Source organism: Salmo trutta, chromosome 29 (genome assembly GCF_901001165.1).
Source record: "Salmo trutta chromosome 29, fSalTru1.1, whole genome shotgun sequence".
Lineage (NCBI taxonomy): Eukaryota > Metazoa > Chordata > Actinopteri > Salmoniformes > Salmonidae > Salmo > Salmo trutta.
In genome coordinates this window covers 28951233-28972460 of record NC_042985.1, presented here as the reverse complement: position 1 = coordinate 28972460, position 21228 = coordinate 28951233, and the positions used below count along the sequence as shown (strand labels likewise).

The 21228-nt window shown below is 45.6% G+C and overlaps 1 protein-coding gene across 1 annotated transcript in view; it reads left to right on the top strand.

Annotated features, from left to right (window-relative positions):
- LOC115167318 (potassium/sodium hyperpolarization-activated cyclic nucleotide-gated channel 3) overlaps positions 1–21228 on the top strand; it is an 86018-nt gene that overhangs the window by 30251 nt on the left and 34539 nt on the right. Inside the window, exons 2-4 of the mRNA XM_029721647.1 lie at positions 6640–7063; positions 16009–16170; positions 18420–18638. Of these exons, the coding sequence (XP_029577507.1) occupies positions 6640–7063; positions 16009–16170; positions 18420–18638 (805 nt within the window). The remainder of the gene's footprint in view (positions 1–6639; positions 7064–16008; positions 16171–18419; positions 18639–21228) is intronic.

Sequence of the window (21228 nt, the reverse complement as noted above, 5' to 3'; positions counted from 1 at the left end):
AGGTGTTCGATGGGGTTGAGGTCAGGGCTCTGTGCAGGCCAGTCAATTTCTTCCACATTGATCTTGAAAAAATAACATTTCTGTATGGACCTCGCTTTGTGCATGGGGGCATTGTCATGCTGAAACAGGAAAGGGCCTTACCCAAACTGTTGCCACAAAGTTGGAAACACAAAATCGCCTAAAATGTCATTGTATGTTGTAGCGTTAAGATTTCCCTTCACTGGATGTAAGGGGCCTAGCCAGAACCATGAAAAACAGCCCTAGACCATTATTCCTCCTCCACCAAACTTTACAGTTGGCACTATGCATTCGGGCAGGTAGCGTTCTCCTGGCATCCGCCAAACCCAGATTTGTCCGTCGGATTGCCAGATGGTAAAGTGTGATTCATCACTCCAGAGAACACATTTTCACTGCTCCAGAGTCCAATGGCGCTGAGCTTTACACCACTCCAGCCGATGCTTGGCATTGCGCATGGTGATCTTAGGCTTGTGTGGGGCTGTTCGGCCATGGAAACCCATTTCTTGAAGCCCCAGACAAACAGTTCTTGTGCTGACTTTGCTTTCAGAGGCAGTTTGGTATACTCGGTAGTGTGTTACAACTGTGGACAGAGGATTTTTATGCGCTACGCGCTTCAGCACTCGGCGGTCCTGTTCTGTGAGCTTGTGTGGCTTAACACTTTGCTGCTGAGTCATTGTTGCTCCTTGGCATTTGCACTTCACAATAATAGCGCTTACAGTTGACTGGGGCAGCTCTAGCAGGGCAGTCATTTGACAAACTGGCTTGTTGAAAGGTGGCATCCAATGACGGTGCCACGTTGAAAGTCAAAGAGCTCTTCAGTAAGGCCATTCTACTGGCAATGTTTGTCTATGGAGATTGCATGGCTGTGTGCTCGATTTTATACACCTGTCAGCAATGGTGTGGCTGAAATAATTGCAAGGGGTCTTCACATACTTTTGTATATACAGTTGAAGTTGGAAGTTTACATACACCTTAGCCAAATACATTTAAACTTAAACTTTTCACAATTCCTGACAAGTAAAAATTCCCTGTTTTAGGTCAGTTAGGATCACCACTTTATTTTAAGAATGTGAAATGTCAGAATAACAGTAGAGAGAATGATTTATTTCAGCTTTTATTTCTTTCATCACATTCCCAGTGGGTAAGAAGTTTAATACACTCAATTAGTATTTGGTAGCATTGCCTTCAAATTGTTTATCTTGGGTCAAACGTTTCGGGTAGCCTTCCACGAGCTTCCCACAATAAGTTGGATGAATTTTGGCCCATTTTGGTGTAACTGAGTCAGGTTTGTCGGCCTCCTTGCTCACACACGCTTTTTCAGTTCTGCCCACAAATGTTCTATTGGATTGAGGTCAGGGCTTTGTGAAGGCCACTCCAATATCTTGACTTTGTTGTCAAGCCATTTTGCCACAACTTTGGAAGTATGCTTGGGGTCATTGTCCGTTTGGAAGACCCATTTGCGACCAAGCTTTAACTTCCTGACTGATGTCTTGAGATGTTGCTTCAATATATCCACATAATTCTCCTTTCTCATGATGCCATCTATTTTGTGAAGTTCACCAGTCCCTCCTGCAGCAAAGCACCCCCACAACATAATGCTGCCACCCCCGTGCTTCATGGTTGGGATGGTGTTCTTCGGCTTGCAAGCATCCCCCTTTTTCCTCCAAACATTATGGCCAAACAGTTCTGTTTTTGTTTCATCAGAACAGAGGACATTTCTCCAAAAGGTACAATCTTTGTCCCCATGTGCAGTTGCAAACCGTAGTCTGGCTTTTTTATGGCGGTTTTGGAGCAGTGACTTTGTCCTTGCTGAGCGGCCTTTCAGGTTATGTCGATATAGGACTCATTTTACTGTGGATATAGATACTTTTGTACCTGTTTCCTCCAGCATCTTCACAAGGTACTTTGCTGTTGTTCTGGGATTGATTTGCACTTTTCGCACCAAAGCACGTTCATCTCTAGGAGACGCGTCTCCTTCCTGAGCGGTATGACGGCTGTGTGGTCCCATGTTGTTTATACTTGCATACTATTGTTTGTACAGATGAACGTGGAACCTTCAGGCATTTGAAAATTGCTCCCAAGGATGAACCAGACTTGTGGAGGTCTACAATTTTCTTTCTGAGGTCTTGGCTGATTTCTTTTGATTTTCCCATGATGTCAAGCAAAGAGGCACTGAGTTTGAAGGTAGGCCTTGAAATGCATCCACAGGTACATCTCCAATTGACTCAAATGATGTCAATTAGCCTATCAGATGCTTCTATAGCTATGAAATCATTTTCTGGAATGTTCCAAGCTGTTTAATGGCACAGTCAACTTAGTGTACGTAAACTTCTGACCCACTGGAATTGTGATTAAGTGAAATAATCTGTCTGTAAACAATTGTTGGAAAAATTACTTGTGTCCTGCACAAAGTAGATGTCCTAACCGACTTGCCAAAACTATAGTTTGTTAACAAGAAATTTGTGGAGTGGTTGAAAAAACGAGTTTTAATGACTCTAACGTAAGTGTATGTAAACTTCCGACTTCAACTGTATAGTGTAGGTTTCCATCCAATTGAAGACATTTTCATGCAAATATTCTAAAATCTACATAATAATAATATGCGCATTTTCCCATCAGAGACGTCACAAAAATAATGTGTGTTGTAAAGCAAATGTGCCCGCTCTGGTCTTGGCACTTGTACTCTAGTCAACAGTTCCTAGCCTACATGATGAGATTATTATGGACAAGAGCAAGATCATTTTTATTTGTCAAACGGCAGCCAAGTAACGATCATCATGTCACCAGAATCATCAGACCATCAATATTTATTGGAAAGGAGCATCAAGATCATTGTGTACTTTCACCACCCTGTACTTTCACCACCACAACATATCATTGCGTGCCTTCAAGTTTACTTTGATATGATGGTTATTATATCAATATTTACGCATACAGGCATTTCCTGCATAATTCATTTTACGAACACAAAAAGATCCCACCTTGTCTAGTGTGCTTTGTTTTGTCGACATTTGGAAAGTTTGCTGTTTCCATCAGGCCTGTCTTGAATTGTTTTTATCCAACGTACTTTACTCGTATAAAAATGTTGGCTGGAAACCTGGTTAGTAGCTATATTTCCATCCAATTGGCGACAGATGGTAGTGCGAATACTCTAAAGTCAGCATAAAAACAATATGCACATTTTTCTACCAGAGATGTTTCCATCAAATTGACTTGTTGCGTATTAAACGCTGTGCGTGAGGACGTAGTGCACATAAAAATAACTTTTGCGGTGAAATTCCCATGTACTGATTCCATCGCATTTTCAACTCTACCGATGGTTTTTCCACAAAAAATGATTGCGTTATATAGCAAATGTGCCCACTTTGGTCTTGGCACATGCACTTTAGCCAACATGTCAGATACAGTGCAGGTATAGACTACTTTATAATGAGATTATTATGGACAAAGAGCCAGATAATTTTTATTTGTCAAAATGGCAGCCAAGCATTGATCATCATGTCACCAGAATAAGACCCTCAATATTTATAGGAAAGGAGCATCAAGCTCATCACCGTGCACTTTCACCACCCTGTGAAGTTCATCATACTTTATATAATCTGTAGTTTAATAAACAGCATGCTTTCCAGAGGACCACACAACATATCATCCTCCTAGTTGACTTATTATATCAATATTTGAGCATAAAGTCGTTTCCACCTCCATTTCTTGCATAATACATTTTAACAGACACAAAAAGATCCCACCTTGTCTGGCGTGTTTTGTTTTGTCTGAAACTCGCATAAAAAGGTTGGATGGAAACCTGATTGTTTGTTCCACAATATTTTCATTGTGGGTCCCAACCTTCATCACCACGGTTGTGAATCTCTCACATTGAGGAGACCTAGAGACATGACGTATCGGGGGACAGTCACATGGTTGATGTCTGTAGTAGGCTATAGTATGTACAGTACATGACCAGAGGCTTGGGAAGGCTGTTGACCACAAATACCCTATTTCTTCATCCAAGGGAACAGGTGGAGTTCACACCGGTGTGTGTCCCCTCTCTTGGCCCCAGGCCCTCTCAGGGGATCCTGACAGTAGCTTGCATACCCCTCCATCCCTCTCTCTGAGACCCTTAAGCATGTGGAGGAGCCCTCCTTCCCTGCCTCTCCACAGCCTCCCCCGATCTCTTCTCAGCCTCCTTGCTATCTCTCTGTCCAAACAGACAAGACAGTCTGCCAGCTGGGCTTTTTCTACTTCCTGATGTCTCTGTTTGTTTCTTCATGACAGTCAAGTCCTCTGAGGTCACCATGAAACTGGCAGAAAAGTGGCGAGGACAATGAGCAGGTGTTGGTGCGAAAATAAATTGATATATTAGCACATAGTGATTGCAGCGGCATTAAGGGCTCTTGGTGCACCTCCAGCCTGTTAGCAAGCTGTTTTGTGTTCATGATGTCAACTCACATACTTCTTCCTGACATGGGGAATTACGAGGGAATGGGAAGAATTCGAAGAGCAAATGTCATTACCCGTGTACATGTTATTTCCTTTGAAGTTTTGTCTTGTCCTCTTGGGCTTTAAATCTTAACATGAGCAAACACAGTGGCAGAAAAGTCTTTCTAAATATAACTCTGCTTGACAAGAAACTGAAACCGTGGATACCCTTTCACTTTGAAGAATTCCAATTACTGTCACTGTTTCGTGTGGCGGTGTGTAAGCGAGAGGGGGTTTAGTGTGTGTCAGTGTGTGTGCGTGCGTGCGTGTGTGGGAGAGTGTGTGTGTGTGTGCGTGTGTGCACGCGTATGTGTGTGTGTGTGTTTATGTTTTTTGTAAACCATAATCCATGGCACAATGCGGCTCAACTGTCTTAGACAGCTGTGTGTGTAATATCCCTGTAATTAATGTTTATTTCAAAGTAATGTGTCCACAGACAGGCAGCACAGTGATCTCAGAGGCAATTGGAATGTTCATCTCCACTGAGAGGCATCACAGCAAAGCAACCATCAACATTGTGCATAGTATATTTTTCATTTCTTCTGGGTCTCTGCTTTAAATTGGTTTTGCTCTGAGATGGATTTTTATGGGGCCAGTTAAACTTGAGTTGTTAAATCATCCTGCCCTACCCACAAGAACCAGTTCACAATGCGGGACCCGCTCCCTCGGTGCCATCTATAGAGCACCAAGGATACTGTATATCATCCTTTAAACAACACAACCAATCTGGATTCAATTACAAAGCGGGCGGAGAGGGTAATTTATAACCAAACTGTGCGACTGGGAAGATGGACAAGGTCACGCCACACTTTGTAATCAACGTTTAACCCTTGTTGACCTTTTTAAATGTGCGCCCAGCAACCACAAGCAGCAGACAAATAGTTTACGCGTCAAGACAGACTGGGAGATGTAGGCTAGGCTGCATGTGTGGGCCATTACTCCTTCATGAGAGCCACAGTAGGATAACATGTGACCACGTTGTGACAGCCATGAATCACACAGGTTCAAACTGGCCGTGTCGGGGATTTAACAGTTAGTTTAATTACATATTTGATTTTTTTTTTAATTAAATGGCCTTCGAAGACAGGATTTAGTGGCGGGTCGAGACACATGGCCATAGTGTACACAATCCTAAACCACGTTCATTATTGAAAATGTTGGATGTCAGTGGCGGCATAAAGCAGTTCAATACAGTACTAGTCTATGTGATTGTTTAAAAGGAACCGCTCATCCTAGATAGCTGCTGTAGCTTACAGTTTTAATGTGATCAGTGGTAGTGGTACTTCTCAGGGAGAGGTAGCTGTTGATCTTTTCTCCTAACTCCTCTCTACCCAATTCCTGTCTCTCCCAGGTGCTGCTGGAGTTGACTATACTGCTACTGATAGTGGGGAGCCCGAACAACATCCCTATGTGGTTCCTCCTGTTCTCTCCCAGGTTTTAAGCCGTCTGTGGTTCCTCAGTTTCTCTCTCAGGTTCTTAGCTCTCTGTGTTTCCTCCTGTTCTCTCTCAGGTTCTTAGTTCTCTGTGGTTCCTCATGTTCTCTCCCAGGTTTTAAGCCGTCTGTGGTTCCTCAGTTTCTCTCTCAGGTTCTTAGCTCTCTGTGTTTCCTCCTGTTCTCTCTCAGGTTCTTAGCTCTCTGTGGTTCCTCATGTTCTGTCTCGGGTTCTTAGCTCTCTGTGGTTCCTCATGTTCTCTCTCAGGTCTTAGCTCTGTGGTTCCTCCTGTTCTCTCTCAGGTCTTAGCTCTCGGTGGTTCCTCATGTTCTCTCCCAGGTTCTTAGCTCTCTGTGGTTCCTCCTGTTCTCTCTCAGGTCTTAGCTCTCGGTGGTTCCTCATGTTCTCTCCCAGGTTCTTAGCTCTCTGTGGTTCCTCCTGTTCTCTCTCAGGTCTTAGCTCTCGGTGGTTCCTCATGTTCTCTCCCAGGTTCTTAGCTCTCTGTGGTTCCTCATGTTCTCTCTCAGGTTCTTAGCTCTCTGTGGTTCCTCATGTTCTCTCTCAGGTTCTTAGCTCTCTGTGGTTCCTCATGTTCTCTCTCAGGTTCTTAGCTCTCTGTGGTTCCTCCTGTTCTCTCCCAGGCTCTAAGCCATCTGTGGTTCCTCATGTTCTCTCCCAGGTTCTAAGCTCTCTGTGGTTCCTCCTGTTCTAGGTTCTACTGGGACCTGACCATGCTGCTACTGATGGTGGGGAACCTGATCGTCATCCCGGTGGGCATCACCTTCTTCAAAGACGAACACACGCCCCCCTGGATCATCTTCAACGTGATCTCAGACACCTTCTTCCTCATGGACCTGGTGCTCAACTTCCGCACTGGCATCGTCAAGGAGGACAACACAGAGATCATCCTGGACCCACAACAGATCAAGATCAAGTACCTAAGGAGCTGGTTCGTGGTGGACTTCATCTCCTCTATACCTGTGGACTACATCTTCCTCATCGTGGAGACGCGCATCGATTCAGACTTCTACAAGACGGCCCGGGCGCTGAGGATCGTCCGCTTCACCAAGATCCTCAGCCTGCTCAGACTGCTCAGGCTGTCCAGGCTCATCAGATACATTCACCAGTGGGAGGAGGTAGGGTGCTGTAGGAGGGTGTGTTCGTACATCAAATCAAATCTAATTTTATTGGTCACATACACATGTTTAGCAGATGTTATTGCGGGTGTAGCGAAATGCTTGTGTTTCTAGCTCCGACAGTGCAGGAATATCTAACAAGTAATCTAACAATTCCACAACAACTACCTAATACACACAAATCTAAGAAAAGGAATGGAATTAGGAATATATAAGTATATTGACGTGCAATGTCAGAACGGCATAGACTAAGACACTGTAGAATATAATAGAATAGAATACAGTATATACATATGAGATGAGTAATGCAAAATATGTAAACATTATTAAAGTGACTAGGGTTCCATTTATTGAAGTGGCCAGTGATTTCAAGTCTATGTATATAGGGCAGCAGCCTCTAATGTGCTAGTGATGGCTATTTAACAGTCTGATGGCCTTGAGATAGAACCTGTTTTCAGTCTCTCGGTCCCAGCTTTGATGCACCTGTACTGACCTCGCCTTCTGGATGATAGCGGGGTGAACAGGCAGTGGCTCAGGTGGTTGTTGTCCTTGATGATCTTGTTGGCCTTCCTGTGACATCGGGTGCTGTAGGTGTCCTGGAGGGCAGGTAGTTTGCCCCCGGTGATACGTTGGGCAGACCGCACCACCCTCTGGAGGGCCCTGCGGTTGCGGACAGTTCAGTTGCCGAACCAGACGGTGATACAGCCCGACAGGATGCTCTCAATTGTGCATCTGTAAAAGTTTGGGAGGGTTTTAGGTACATACGTGTGTGTGAGAGAGGCAAGATTATTATAATCCATAGTATATCTACCAAACACAGAATACCTACACATGAACACAGACCATCTTTACTACAGTCGACTGTCCTCTATAGAGTATAGCTCCTCGGAGAGAGATAACGTTGTTTACTGAGACCCATAATGTGTTACCTTTGCCCTGGGGTTGGGCTAGAGGAAGCTACTCTAGCTAGCTGTGTCTGATTAGATCCACTAGTGAGGCAAGGTGAAGAGGCTTTTTGCTTTACCTCATCCACCAGTGAGATGATGAAGAGAGAAACGTTGATTACTGTTCTGTGCAGAAGCAGTCTATCTACCAGTCTGACGAAGGGAGTCCAGAGAGAGAGAGAAAGAGAGAGCCTCTGCTGCTGCTGAAATACAGGGATGATTATAATTGCCGTAATAATTACAAATGTTCCCGTTCCTCCCTGGGTGTATCCTTGAGCACTGTCCCAGAAGTAAGAGGTGCAAAGTGAAGCAGCAGAGCCCAGCAGGAGATGCATTCAGTCAGTCAGTCAGTCAGTCAGTCAGTCAGTCAGTAAGGAGACAGAGACACTCCTCCACCACCAAGAAAGCAGGGCGCACACAGACCCAGGCACCGCCACAGTGAATTTACATACCAGCCAACAGATGGGGCTCCCTGCCCAACCTCTGTCCTTCTAGCTCTAGCATCTACAATAGTTGTGTGTTTGTCTAAATTGCACATTTGGAAAAAAAGGTGCTATCTAGAACCTAAAATAATTATTTGGCTGCCCCCATAGGATAACTATTTTTGGTTCTAAGTAGAACTCTTTGGGGTTCCATGTAGAACCCTATCGGGAAAGGTTTCTGCATGGAACCTAATAGGGTTCTGCCTGGAACCCAAAAGGGTTCTTCAAAGGGTTCTCCTATGGGGACAGCCGAATAATCCTTTTAGGTTCTAGATAGCATCATTTTTCCAAAGAGTGTGGAGTATTGTTTATTTTTTATTTTAATATTGCAGAGAGATTGTGGCTTCTATCAATGTAATTGTCTACATAATTTCCAATCCGAAATATATTTTTTTGTAAATATATTATTTTATATATATAATATATATATATATATTTTCCTTTATTATTTTTCCCTAACCCTCCCAGCCCTCCCATAATTGGAGTAAACTAATGGACAACAACACTTAGGCTTCTACTTCCAGCTTATACATGCTACAGTATATACATTTTACTGACACACAGTATATTTTACAATATTTATCTTTTGTTTGTTTTTAGTCTCATCCTTCATTGTTTGTGTCACTGAAATGTTTGTCAGGACAGGTTCCCTCTCTTTGTCTCTTCTCCAGTACCACTTAGACAGAATGATTGTGTCCATCCCTATAATGTATTTTGATCACGGTTCTATTCAGCTCTCAAAACCAACTGAGGCACTCTCTTTCACAGTTGTTGTAAAATGCCTTCAAATCCCTGCTGGGTGTGTTCACCTGAGATTTTTACTTTGCGTGAACAATGGGGGGAGTTTGAATAGCTGGCTGATTGCCAAACAGACCACAACACTAAACCACACCATACCCAGGGGCATTTTAAAAGGGGCCTTTCAGCCACATCGACAGACAGTTTGAGGCAGCATGCCACTCATGTTGTGGAGTATACATCAAAGAGGCAGCATTGCTAGTAAATGAATCTCATCACCATCAAACCCATTTGTCTTTATGTCTTCCTGTTAACTGGGAACTGGGGCTGATATGAGGGGCTAGCCAATCACAGAAGCAGATTCTATACAGTATGCGTGTGTGTGTGCGCGAGGCATGCTGATCGGCGCTGGGTAGGCAGGCTCTGCCAAAGGCCATCTCTGCCTTGGTGCTGAAACACTACAGTGGTGACCTCACAGAAATGTCATCTGTCATCGCCGAATAACTTGTCGACCACATCTCACCACCTGACTGACTTTTTGACTTTTTCGCGATGGCGACTACATTTCAAATTACATCATAATTTTAAAACTCCGTCACCATTTGAGCTTTTCGAATAATATATCTTCTTAAATTGCTGGAATTCATAGCTGAACTATTCATATCTATTGGTAGCTGAAGAGCAATCCACAGCGCTATAGAAAATACAGTACTTCCTGTTTAACTTACAAGGTCTTTGATGTTGTTGACTCCGTTGCTTCCCCAGCACAGCGACATTGCTCGTTGCTCTGTCATAGTTGGTCCTGGAGACGTCTGACCTGCTGAGTGAAGGAAGGCTTCATGTTCTCACCTGTCATAGTGAACGGAAGATAAATGCCTCCGCAAGCCAGCCCCCCGTAGCACTGTCACAGTCAACAGAACAGCTCAGCCCCTAGTCTCCTCTAATCACAGCTGATATTCTAACATCCAGGCCCACACACACCCTGACATTAAGGGTTAAATGAACCCCCTGGCTGTGGAGATGTCATGTGCTTTATTTTCTGTGTGTGCGTGTACCTGTGTGCTTACATGACTTGCTACTGTAACATGTGTTTAGGGGCAGATTCTCAAGTCTTGATTGGTGCCCCGTAGTCAACTATGACTCTTTGTTGCATGGCACAAAGGACTTCCCATCCTATCAAATCAGCATCACAAGTTTTAAACAGCTATCTGTTAAACCACACAACATTAGCTAACCAATAATAAACGCTTACAGAATAAAAACGTTGATCAAAGATTCCATTCCAAGACATAACAGCCGAGAGGGCTTAGTGAACTACAGTGTTTTACAGCTGACAAACAGGTTGTGGTTGGTGGTTGTGGTGGCTGTGGGGGGCTGGGGGGCGGTGGGGGGGGGGGGGGGGAGCGATAATGCTGTCATAGATAATGATATTCTAAGTGGTGTGCAGATATCCATCATATCAAAGGGAGGAGGCTGCAATCAGTGCCATGGCATCTCTCCTGTGTGTCCTCCTATCCCCATCTCTCTCTGTCTAGACAGCTGGGCTGTACTCATTGTCATATTTCAGTGGGATAAAAATAAGACGCTGGCCGAATATCCTCCTCATCGGAGTTGTCTCCTGTAGACAAACCCAGTGACTTGAATTAAATTAGTCAACATGTTATTAAATCAAACTCAAACGAATGCACTAATGACTCATTTGTGAGAGTGGCTCACATGCCAGATGTCTTCAACATCACCATCCCCCCGCTTGCTGCTTTTAGCAGGGATGCAGAGGCATTTGGGGCCTTGATGAGGAAATAGTTTAAACGCCAAAATTGTCAACGGCCTTATGTAGAAAGAATACAAAAGCCAAAGCATCAAGCCCCAGATTTGGATTTTTTTATCTGTCAGCACTTAGCTGCACTTAATTTCGCAGAAAGAGAGAAAGAACATCCTTAAATACTTTTCCGACTTAGAGTTAACAAGAATACCATACGTGAGCGGCGGTGGATAATTTTCAACATGGCAGACAATTCCGCAGTGTTTTGAACTTGGTGTCAGGAGCTTTTGGAGCACTACCATCTGTGTTTGTTTAGTGCATGGAGGCAGGGAGTCCATCTCTATTAATATTGGCATCTGGGATTGTTAAGATGGATGGCTTTTCTGCCCAACTGGCTGTGTGTAGGATGGAGGGTGGGGGGAAATTATCCGATATGCCACAGAAAGAAATCCCAAGGTGCTTTGATAAGAGTGAGCCACGTGGTCGCCAGGCAGGCAGGCACGCCGCAAGGGAGGGAGAGCACTTCCATTCATTTTCCACCCAATAAATCTGCACACACAAAATATGCAAATAACGCAAATCAGCCAATCAGTCCTCCACTTGGTGACCCGTACCTTGACCAAGGACTGCTGTTTCACAGATAAGAAAGAAGAAAAGGTTTAATGGGTTATTATTGAGTGCACAATGAGGCTTGCCAGCAAGAGTGACAGGTCCTCAAGACTGTCTGTGAATGTGCCTTGTGTGATATTAATACCCACAGCAGGGCCCCTTAGAAGACTTCTACATTAAAATGTGTAATCCGGCACGCACCCATCGATGCTTCTCGGTAGGAAGCTGAATGAAAGCATTCTGTGGCTTCCTCAAAAGCCCTCCAGGCCAAGGCTTGTATAGACAGCTGATGAAAGAGTGCCCCATGTGGTTCTTTCTCTCTGTCGCCCCCATTTCTTTATCTACACAACTCCCTTGTCTACCGTTACAGTGTGGATGAGGGTCTGGCATTTTGTCAGGCCATTTTACTGTGTGGCCCATGTTGTCCTTTTGTACTGAATTCCAGCCCAATGTTGAACTAAAATCAGAAAAGGGGGGTGGGTGGCAATATGAAAGTGGCATCAGTGAAACAACAGGAATGAGAGATTTTTCTTGGACGTTGGTGGAGACACATGATGCCAGGCATTCATCATCATTAGCAGCCTGGACGGCAAACACCAGATGCCGCAGCATAGCATTACATTGGCTGTGTCTCACCCACAGACGTATGCCGCTATTCTCTTTTTCTCTCGCTCTCTCTCTCACCTAGACCACACTCTTTTCTCCCTCCATCTGTCTGAGATGACTCTGCAGCTGTGACTGTGACTGCCTGTGTGTCCCAGATAGCTTCCTGACACGATCAGGTGTCTCCCTATTGATCAAGTGGATGTCTTGTCTGGGCATGTCTGTCTTTCTGGACTGGGTCCTTGTTTTTTCACTGTAATGTCTCAGACAATATAACTTTCTTTAAATATAAAAGAAACAAAACACAAATGATCCTTCCACATTTACGATTTGTTTAGAAGACAACGATGATGTACATGTGAATATATGAAACGGTATAATTTTGTATTGATTATTGTGTAATGTAATGTGCATTAGATGTAATCTTGACCACAACACAGACACATAACAGTTCGATATGACGTTAGTTCTGTTGAAGACATTCCCTAGCTATTAACAGTAAAAATGTAAGGGAAATTGAAGGTCTTCTAGGTGGTAAAAGCCTTGGTTTCAAACAGAGTAGAGCTCGTCCATAGCTCTCTCCATTGAGAGCACTGATGAGGTTAGGTGTTAGAGTAACATGGCTGCCAACGAACCCCTGCCCTTAAGATACCTTTGTAGATTGTCTGGGGGGCCCTCATCATTCATGGCTTTGTTGTTTAGCCAGATAGTCATGCAGCCAGGCTTATTGTATGTCCCTATCAATTAAAACAAAGAGGCAAGCCATCCATCATCCCTTTAATGTGCTGTAATCTACTGTGTGTGTGTGTGCGTGTGTGTGTGTGTGTGTGTGTGTGTGTGTGTGTGTGTGTGTGTGTGTGTGTGTCTGCGTGTGTGTCTGCGTGTGGCTAAGCTGCGTGTTGTGACATGCCAGCAGCCCCAAATGACTTTTGAAGCAAATGACAGTGAGTGTATGGTGTATAGTGTACAGCCCCTCCCCTGTAAATCTCTAATTAACACTTGGCAATTAAGGTTTTTAGTAAAAGACTGTCAAATCACCAGGAATTCAGCTAAAGAGAGATATGTGAATGTATGAAATGATTTGAGAGAGAGAGATACATGACTTCTCCTCCTTCTTTAGCCTCAAAATAAATAATAAGCCTAAATAACCCTATATTGGAATAGTTTTTTTCCACATTTAGTGGGAATGGGAATATTTTTGGGGTAATTGAGTTAAGGCTGAGAGAAGATATAGGCTAGGAAGATATATAGCTAGGAATCACCACCCCCCACTGAAATGCACTATTTAAAGCCCCTGCTCTCTTTCTCTGTCTCATTTGCCAGTACTATCTGGAGATTTGCATTGCATTATTCTGAACAAGTCAGGAGAGCTTTATTCTCCGTTCAGTACAGAAGTTCAAAAAGTATTTTAAGGGCACATCCCACTGGGCACAGACGTCAATCCCTGTAGCTCAGCTGTAGCTCAGTTGGTAGAGCATGGTGTTTGTATGGTGTTTGCAACGCCAGGGTTGTGGGTTCGATTCCCACCGGGGCCAGCACAGAAAAAAAAAAAAAAAAAAAGGATGAAATTAAATGAAATGTATGCATTCACCACTGTAAGTCGCTCTGGATAAAAGTGTCTGCTAAATTCTTAAATGTAAAATGTCAATTCAATGTCTATTCCACGTTGGGTCAATGTAATTTCATTGAAATGATGTGAAAACAACACTGATTCAACCAGTGTGTGCCGAGTGGGATGGAACTTCTACAGGTACAGAGATTTGACAGTAGAGTTTTCTTTGTACAGTACTAGTAGACAGGTATTAGCATCTCACCAACGTAGCTTCCCTACTCAAATCGAGCAACATATATAGAACAAGTGACCTTCTTAGCTCTATCAGCTTAAAACTGCACGTTGACTAGCTCCATGACTGTTGTAATATGTAAGTGACATAAGATGCTTGGACGGGAAATGTGAACGGATAATTCATTCAATGTTTTGCTGTTTGACCGAGATACTGTGGGCTTGAACAATGTATGTTTTATATCATCCATTTTTAATGGGCAGGAAATGTCTACATTTTAAATGCATTACAAACGCATCAACGGTATCAGAGAGCTCGCACTTTTACAAATGAAATAATCTCAATCTCAAGTGTGAGACTGGATGGGGTAGTTTATGATTTATTCATTTGACACACGTGGGGGATTTTGACAGCTCTTTAATGTTATGGAATGTCATTTAGTTCCAGCTGGAAAATCAACATCACAATATATTGCCTCGTATCTGCTACCATAACCATTATTGTGTTTGGAAAGAGAGTGGGCTCTTTAAAAACCAATATCTCCTCCTTGTGTTTGGAGTGGAGCACAGCTGTGGAGAGGAGAGAGGGAGAGAGGAGGTGAAGAAGAAGCGAGTGGTTTGGTAGATTAAGTGAGAAGGACGCTGCCGGGGGAATGACTCGGCTCAGATGATGTAAATACGCCCCGGACTAAACACTTTGAACAAGAGCCCAGAGCTGTAGCTGTAATGTCTCTGCCATGCACTCACCCTGGAGCCTGGTGGCCTGACGCTTCCCTCTTACCCCAGCAGAAACAAGTCTTCTTCGGGACATTTCTGGCTCTCCCCTTTCCGGCTGGCCCCTCTAACGGAGGTGATCTGATGTGATGGCCCAGAGTCCACACTGTCCCATAGAGGCCCATCACACAGCCTGTCTCAGTACTAGTCCCTGATCCCTGTCTGTTGTTTCCACACAGCCACTCCGATAGAAACAACGAAGCGTCAGATCAACAAGCACTGGGCTTTAGGAGGCAACTGGAGACATCTAGCCTGGGTCAGGAGGAATGGTGGCGAGCGACTGTCTGTGTGTGACTGGCAGTGTGTGGCTGGCTTCTCTTCTCCCCTCTTCCCACCATTTGCCAACAAAGACGAGAGAGATCCCTCTCTCAGCCTTAAGCTTTTAAACGGCGCTGAGTGGCTTTTAATAAGGAGAACAGCAGTTAACAGTGCACACCGCGGCCCTCAATGGGATTAAGTGGCTTTAAATTGTTGAAGCCATTAAAATCCACATCAGCGTAGAGTAGGCGTCCTGTAGCTGCTTATGAGTCTATTTATCATTAGGATTAACAAAGCTCGCCCGTGCTGCACACACTCAGTCTGCAGGGAGGCATGCACACACCCCCATCCCTCCATCCACTTTGTGTTAGTGTACTTACCTAAGGGGTTGATTAGAGTGATTCAATAAAGCCTCCTCATAGGCCAAGCCATGCTCACATGACCATCCTGACCATCCTCTACAGACCACTCATGTCACCGTCTGTAAAAAGCACATCAAAGATGATGTCCGTTATGTTGCTGAACGTTGAGGCTAGCGCCCTGCATGTGTGATGGAGAACACTGTGGCCTCGGACTAGAGCGTATGCTCAGATTCAGACTCAACGTGGTCTGGCTCAGCCCACGTATTGCATATAGGAAATCCACTGTTTGGCCTTCACCTTGACTATAAAAAGTATCGACCAAAGGGTGAGGGAACAAAGTAAACTGACAACAACCCTGGAGAAAAGGGTCTTTGTAATCCAGAACAGTTCAGGCCAGGGCTTTGTCTGCCAGCCAGCCTACACATGTTCTGCTCTCCATCCAGGGGCGCTGCTCTGTGGCTGACCCTGTGACTTTCAGCTTGTATGTGTGCCGGTTTGCGATAAACAGAAGACACATTTTTGTTTCTCACAAAATGGACAATAATGTATTGTATTGTATTCTGCTCTCTAGATCCTCCATATGACCTATGTCTTAACACAGTCCTTTCCTCTTCCTGTCCTGCTCTTCAGATCTTCCATATGACCTATGACCTGGCCAGTGCCATGGTGCGTATCGTCAACCTGATTGGTATGATGCTGCTGCTATGCCACTGGGACGGATGTCTGCAGTTCCTGGTTCCCATGCTGCAGGACTTCCCCCAGGACTGCTGGGTGTCCAAAAACAAAATGGTGGTAAGTAGAGCTTTGCTGTGCTCCTATACTAGGTGAGCACCCAAAATGGCACCCTAATATCTAGGAAGTGCACTACTGGGCTCTGGTCAAATGTACACTGTGTGGAAAAGGGTGCCACTTCAGACGGAGCCCAAGTCTGTTTAAATCAGATTATTCCCCCCTGTTATCTCATCTCTCTGTCGCTGTAATTACTGTACGAAGCCTGTAGCATCATGGGAAATGCCTGCCTTGCATATCTGTCAATTTTCCCGCCTAAATCCGATGTTTTTTATTCCTTTCTCCTTTATTCGCTCACATTTATTCAATTTGCTGCTTTTTCTTCAGTTATTTGGAGCTCTCTCTCTCTCTCCACCAGTTCTGTATGGTTTGGTTTTCTATATTCTGAAAATGAGAGCTAGGCGGTGAGCTTGGCTTCGTATGAAATAATGACTTTCAGAGGACAGAAAGCCCTTATCCAATATTGGTCAAGTATTGACAATTTCCCAGCGAGCACTCATGCTGTTCTTTAATTTCATCACATTGTTAGCTGCGCTGCTGCTGCAGGTCCACGTCTCGGAGAGAGGGAGAGGGGGAGAGAGGGAGAGGGAGAGTCAGTCGCTGGAAAGCCCTATGTCTCGTAATGACCACCCTCTCCTCTGTAATTAAGTTTTCTTTGTGGTTATATAACCAGACCCTGCAACACCTGAGGTGTGACCCTGAATCAACCGCGGCACACAGACGCACAGTATAAGCTGCCATGTTCCAAACGAACAGGTCCTTTTGAGAGAGAGAGAGAGAGAGAGAGAGAGAGAGAGAGAGAGAGAGAGATGATTTATGATGAGGATTTGTTGTAGACCTCACAGAAGGCAGGCAAACAGCTCCCAGCCCTCAAAGAGGATTAATCTGGGATCTGTGAATAAAAAACAATTACATCAAATTCTAATTAGGTAATTAAAGACAGACAGGCCAGTAGTCAGTCAGTGGAAACATTAGCCTAGCAAACACCTTTGGCATGGCAAGCTGTCTACTGTCAGGGAGGGATCGCTATGACCTAAACTCCTGCTCTGCATTACACAACACCATTATGAAAAACTATGGTATATGGATTGGGATTCTATCACTGAAAAACTGCACTCTCTCATTAAAATCTAAATGTGTTTTGTTTTGTTTTGTTTCACCCAGTAAACATTGGCTAATTTAATTGCATGACTTTTTTCTTTTTAATGTGGAACAGTACAGTGAGAAATATAATTGAACTGTAGCGGTTGGTATTGTCACGTCTCCTTCTAGCCAAGAGTAGATTGGGCCTGATAAGAATTAGAGGGTAGTGGTGCTGTGGCTCTTGTCTTTCCTTACAGTAGCTGGCCCATTATCTTATTGGGTCATCCGTTTTATACCTTTTTAGGAGGCACTAATAACTTTCCTATCTCTCAGGTTTTACCCCTGTGGAAATGAGTTTGAAAGCAATTTGGACATGTCACCTCAGGAAAGAGCAGATATTGATTCCGCTTGGACCACCATGGAATCTAAAGGAAAAAAAGGGCAATTTATCCACAAACGAGAAGCAAGAAATGAAAAATCACATTTTTCTAAATAGCTGACCTACTTTTTGCCTTGCAGGCCTCTTGTGTCTCGGGCTCCATCCATTCAGTCACCCTCATGGTTGTGTTTAGTTTCTGCTCCAAGCAGAAAAGGCCCAGCAGTTCTCCCCTGAATACTTACATATAGGAGAGTGTATTACTACAGTATGTTGGTGTAGCCAAGTGTTGATGTTCCTATTGAGGCATGATGAAGAGGACATCTGTGGCTGCCCTCTTACATGATAATGATGATGATTACTATGATGACTATGAGGATGAGGATGATTAGGATGATGATAATGACGTTGTTGATGATGATGATGATGACTATGATGATGACTATCAGAGTGATGATGAGAATAAGGACGATGATGACTATGAGGATGAGGATGAGAATGACGTGGATGATGATTATGATGATGATGATAATGATGATGATGATAATGACGTTGACGATGGTGATAATGACGTTGGGGATGATGATAATAACGTTGGGGATGATGCTAACGGCGTTGACGATGATGATAATGACGTTGATGATGATGATGATGATGAAAGTAAGGACTCTGGTCTTAGTGCTTTCTGACCTTTTCCCTCCAGACATCTGGCAGAGTGAGAACAGTACCCCCATATCACCATATCCCTCTCTTCCCTCTGCCACCTTTTCTCTTCCTCTCTCCCCCCATCCAGAACGACACATGGGGCCAGCAGTACTCCTATGCCCTGTTCAAAGCCATGAGCCACATGCTGTGTATCGGGTACGGCATGTACCCACCTGTGGGCATGACGGACGTGTGGCTCACCATCCTCAGCATGATCGTGGGCGCCACCTGCTATGCCATGTTCGTGGGTCACGCCACCGCACTCATCCAGTCTCTGGACTCCTCCCGTCGGCAGTACCAGGAGAAGGTGAGTAACGTTGATCAGAATGGATGGGAATATCACTGGGTAACTGGATAAGCAGCAAGAGATCAACATGTAGGGAGAACAGTATATCTGTACCCAGAGGAGAGTTAGGAATCTTCACAATTCAAATGAAACCAACCGGACTTAATTTGGACACCCAAAGCATTGAAAATATTAGACTTCTTTAGATGTGTATTAGCCCGTCAGTACAGTACAGTTAAGCTCAGTTTCAGCCCTAAATGAGGGCAGATAGATGCAGGTTTCCGCCTCCCTTCAACTCCTGTGAGCTGCAGTGCTCAGGGCTGCATGAGAGCCAGAGTCCCAGGCTCCCCTGTGTGGAGATGGGAAGGCCCTGGCAGTTGGCCGTGGAAGCCCTACCCAGCTCCTAGCTCCAGCTCCCTGCCCACCTCCAGTGTGCCCCAGCCTCTCCATGGTCCCAGTGTGGGCGATAATGAGCCTTGTTGCCAGGCGGCCACATTGCCCACCATCCGTGGAGTGGGACAGAGGAGGAGACCCCTGGAGTGGGTGGCAGGGGATGTAGAGACCCCCACATACTGTACATCCATCATCAGAGAGCGAGGGAGTGCTGGTGAGAAATAGCGAGAGAGTGACTGAGAGAGAGGGGTGGGGGAGTTGTTCAGGTCAGAATCAGCAGAGACAACCAGTGTCTCTGGAGACCCACTGTATGTGTGTGTGAGCGAGAGTCTGCTTACTGTAATGTGTGCACTGAGACATTGTATATTTGCGTGGGTGTTTGAAAAAATCTAGAGACTGTCCTTCATACCTGGAAGGATCAACGGGGACAGGAGACTGGAGTCAAATGTGGGCTCCAGATAGATAAAACCACCAAACTGCTGTGCTATGGATGTGGACTGGCTGCATGACTATTGCTGTGGATGCAGAATTCCTGTTGAACTAGAGGGGAGCAGACAGCCATCCCAGCTCAGCGCTCCGTCTAGTCTGCTCTCCTGCTTTTGAGGTGCTCTGCTTGCTGCCAATAATATTAGGCTTATTAACAGGTGGCCCACCTGGGACTCCTCACCTGGGACCACAGATCAGCATGTGGAGCAGGGGCCATTCTCAGCCACCATGCCACCCTGCTGCCGCCTTCCCATTGGGCCACAGCCTTCTGCCCCATCCCACGTCTCTCAGAATCCTCTCCCCATTCTCCCCACTCTCTGTCTGCCTGGAGGAACATTAGCACTATAAATTGCAATAAATATTTAAGTATGGGTTTTCCCATTTATCTTTCTGTGTGCTCCAATAATTAAGCACGGTCTGTCTGGATGCTGCCTTCCATAGCTCGCTGTTTCTCCCTGTTTCTCTCTGTCGCTCCCTGTTTCTCCCTGTCGCTCCCTGTTTCTCCCTGTCGCTCCCTGTTTCTCCCTGTCGCTCCCTGTTTCTCCCTGTTTCTCCCTGTCTCTCCCTGTCTCTCTCTGTCTCTCCCTGTCTCTCTCTGTCTCTCCCTGTCTCTCCCTGTCTCTCCCTGTTTCTCCCTGTCGCTCGTTGTTTCTCCCTGTTTCTCCCTGTCTCTCCCTGTCTCTCTCTGTCTCTCTCTGTCTCTCCCTGTCTCTCCCTGTTCCTCCCTGTTTCTCCCTGTCGCTCGCTGTTTCTCCCTGTCGCTCGCTGTTTCTCCCTGCCGCTCCCTGTTTCTCCTTGTCGCTCCCTGTGTCTCCCTGTCTCTCCCTGTCGCTCCCTGTCTCTCCGTCGCTCCATGTTTCTCCCTGTTGCTCCATGTTTCTCTCTGTCGCTCCCTGTCGCTCCCTTCGCTCGCTGTTTCTCCCTGTCGCTCGCTGGTGTTCCCTGTTTCTCCCTGTTTCTCCCTGTCGCTCCCTGTTTCTCCCTGTCGCTCCCTGTTTCTCCCTGTCGCTCCCTGTTTCTCCCTGTCGCTCCCTGTTTCTCCCTGTCGCTCCCTGTTTCTCCCTGTCGCTCCCTGTCGCTCCCTGTTTCTCCCTGTTTCTCCCTGTCGCTCCCTGTCGCTCCCTGTTTCTCCCTGTCGCTCCCTGTTTCTCCCTGTCGCTCCGTTTCTCCCTGTCGCTCCCTGTTTCTCCCTGTCGCTCCCTGTTTCTCCCTGTCGCTCCCTGTTTCTCCCTGTTGCTCCCTGTCGCTCCCTGTTTCTCCCTGTCGCTCCCTGTTTCTCCCTGTCGCTCCCTGTCGCTCGCTGTTTTTCCCTGTCGCTCCCTGTTTCTCCCTGTCGCTCCCTGTTTCTCCCTGTCGCTCCCTGTTTCTCCCTGTTTCTCCCTGTCGCTCCCTGTTTATCCTGGCTCCCTGTTTCTCCCTGTCGCTCCCTGTTTCTCCCTGTCGCTCCCTGTTTCTCCCTGTTTCTCCCTGTTTCTCCCTGTCGCTCCCTGTTTCTCCCTGTCGCTCCCTGTTTCTCCCTGTCTCTCCCTGTTTCTCCCTGTCGCTCCCTGTTTCTCCCTGTCGCTCCCTGTCGCTCCCTGTTTCTCCCTGTCGCTTGCTGTTTCTCCCTGTCTCTCCCTGTTGCTCCCTGTCTCTCCCTGTTTCTCCCTGTCGCTCCCTGTTTCTCCCTGTCGCTCCCTGTCTCTCCCTGTCGCTCCCTGTCTCTCCCTGTTGCTCCCTGTCTCTCCCTGTT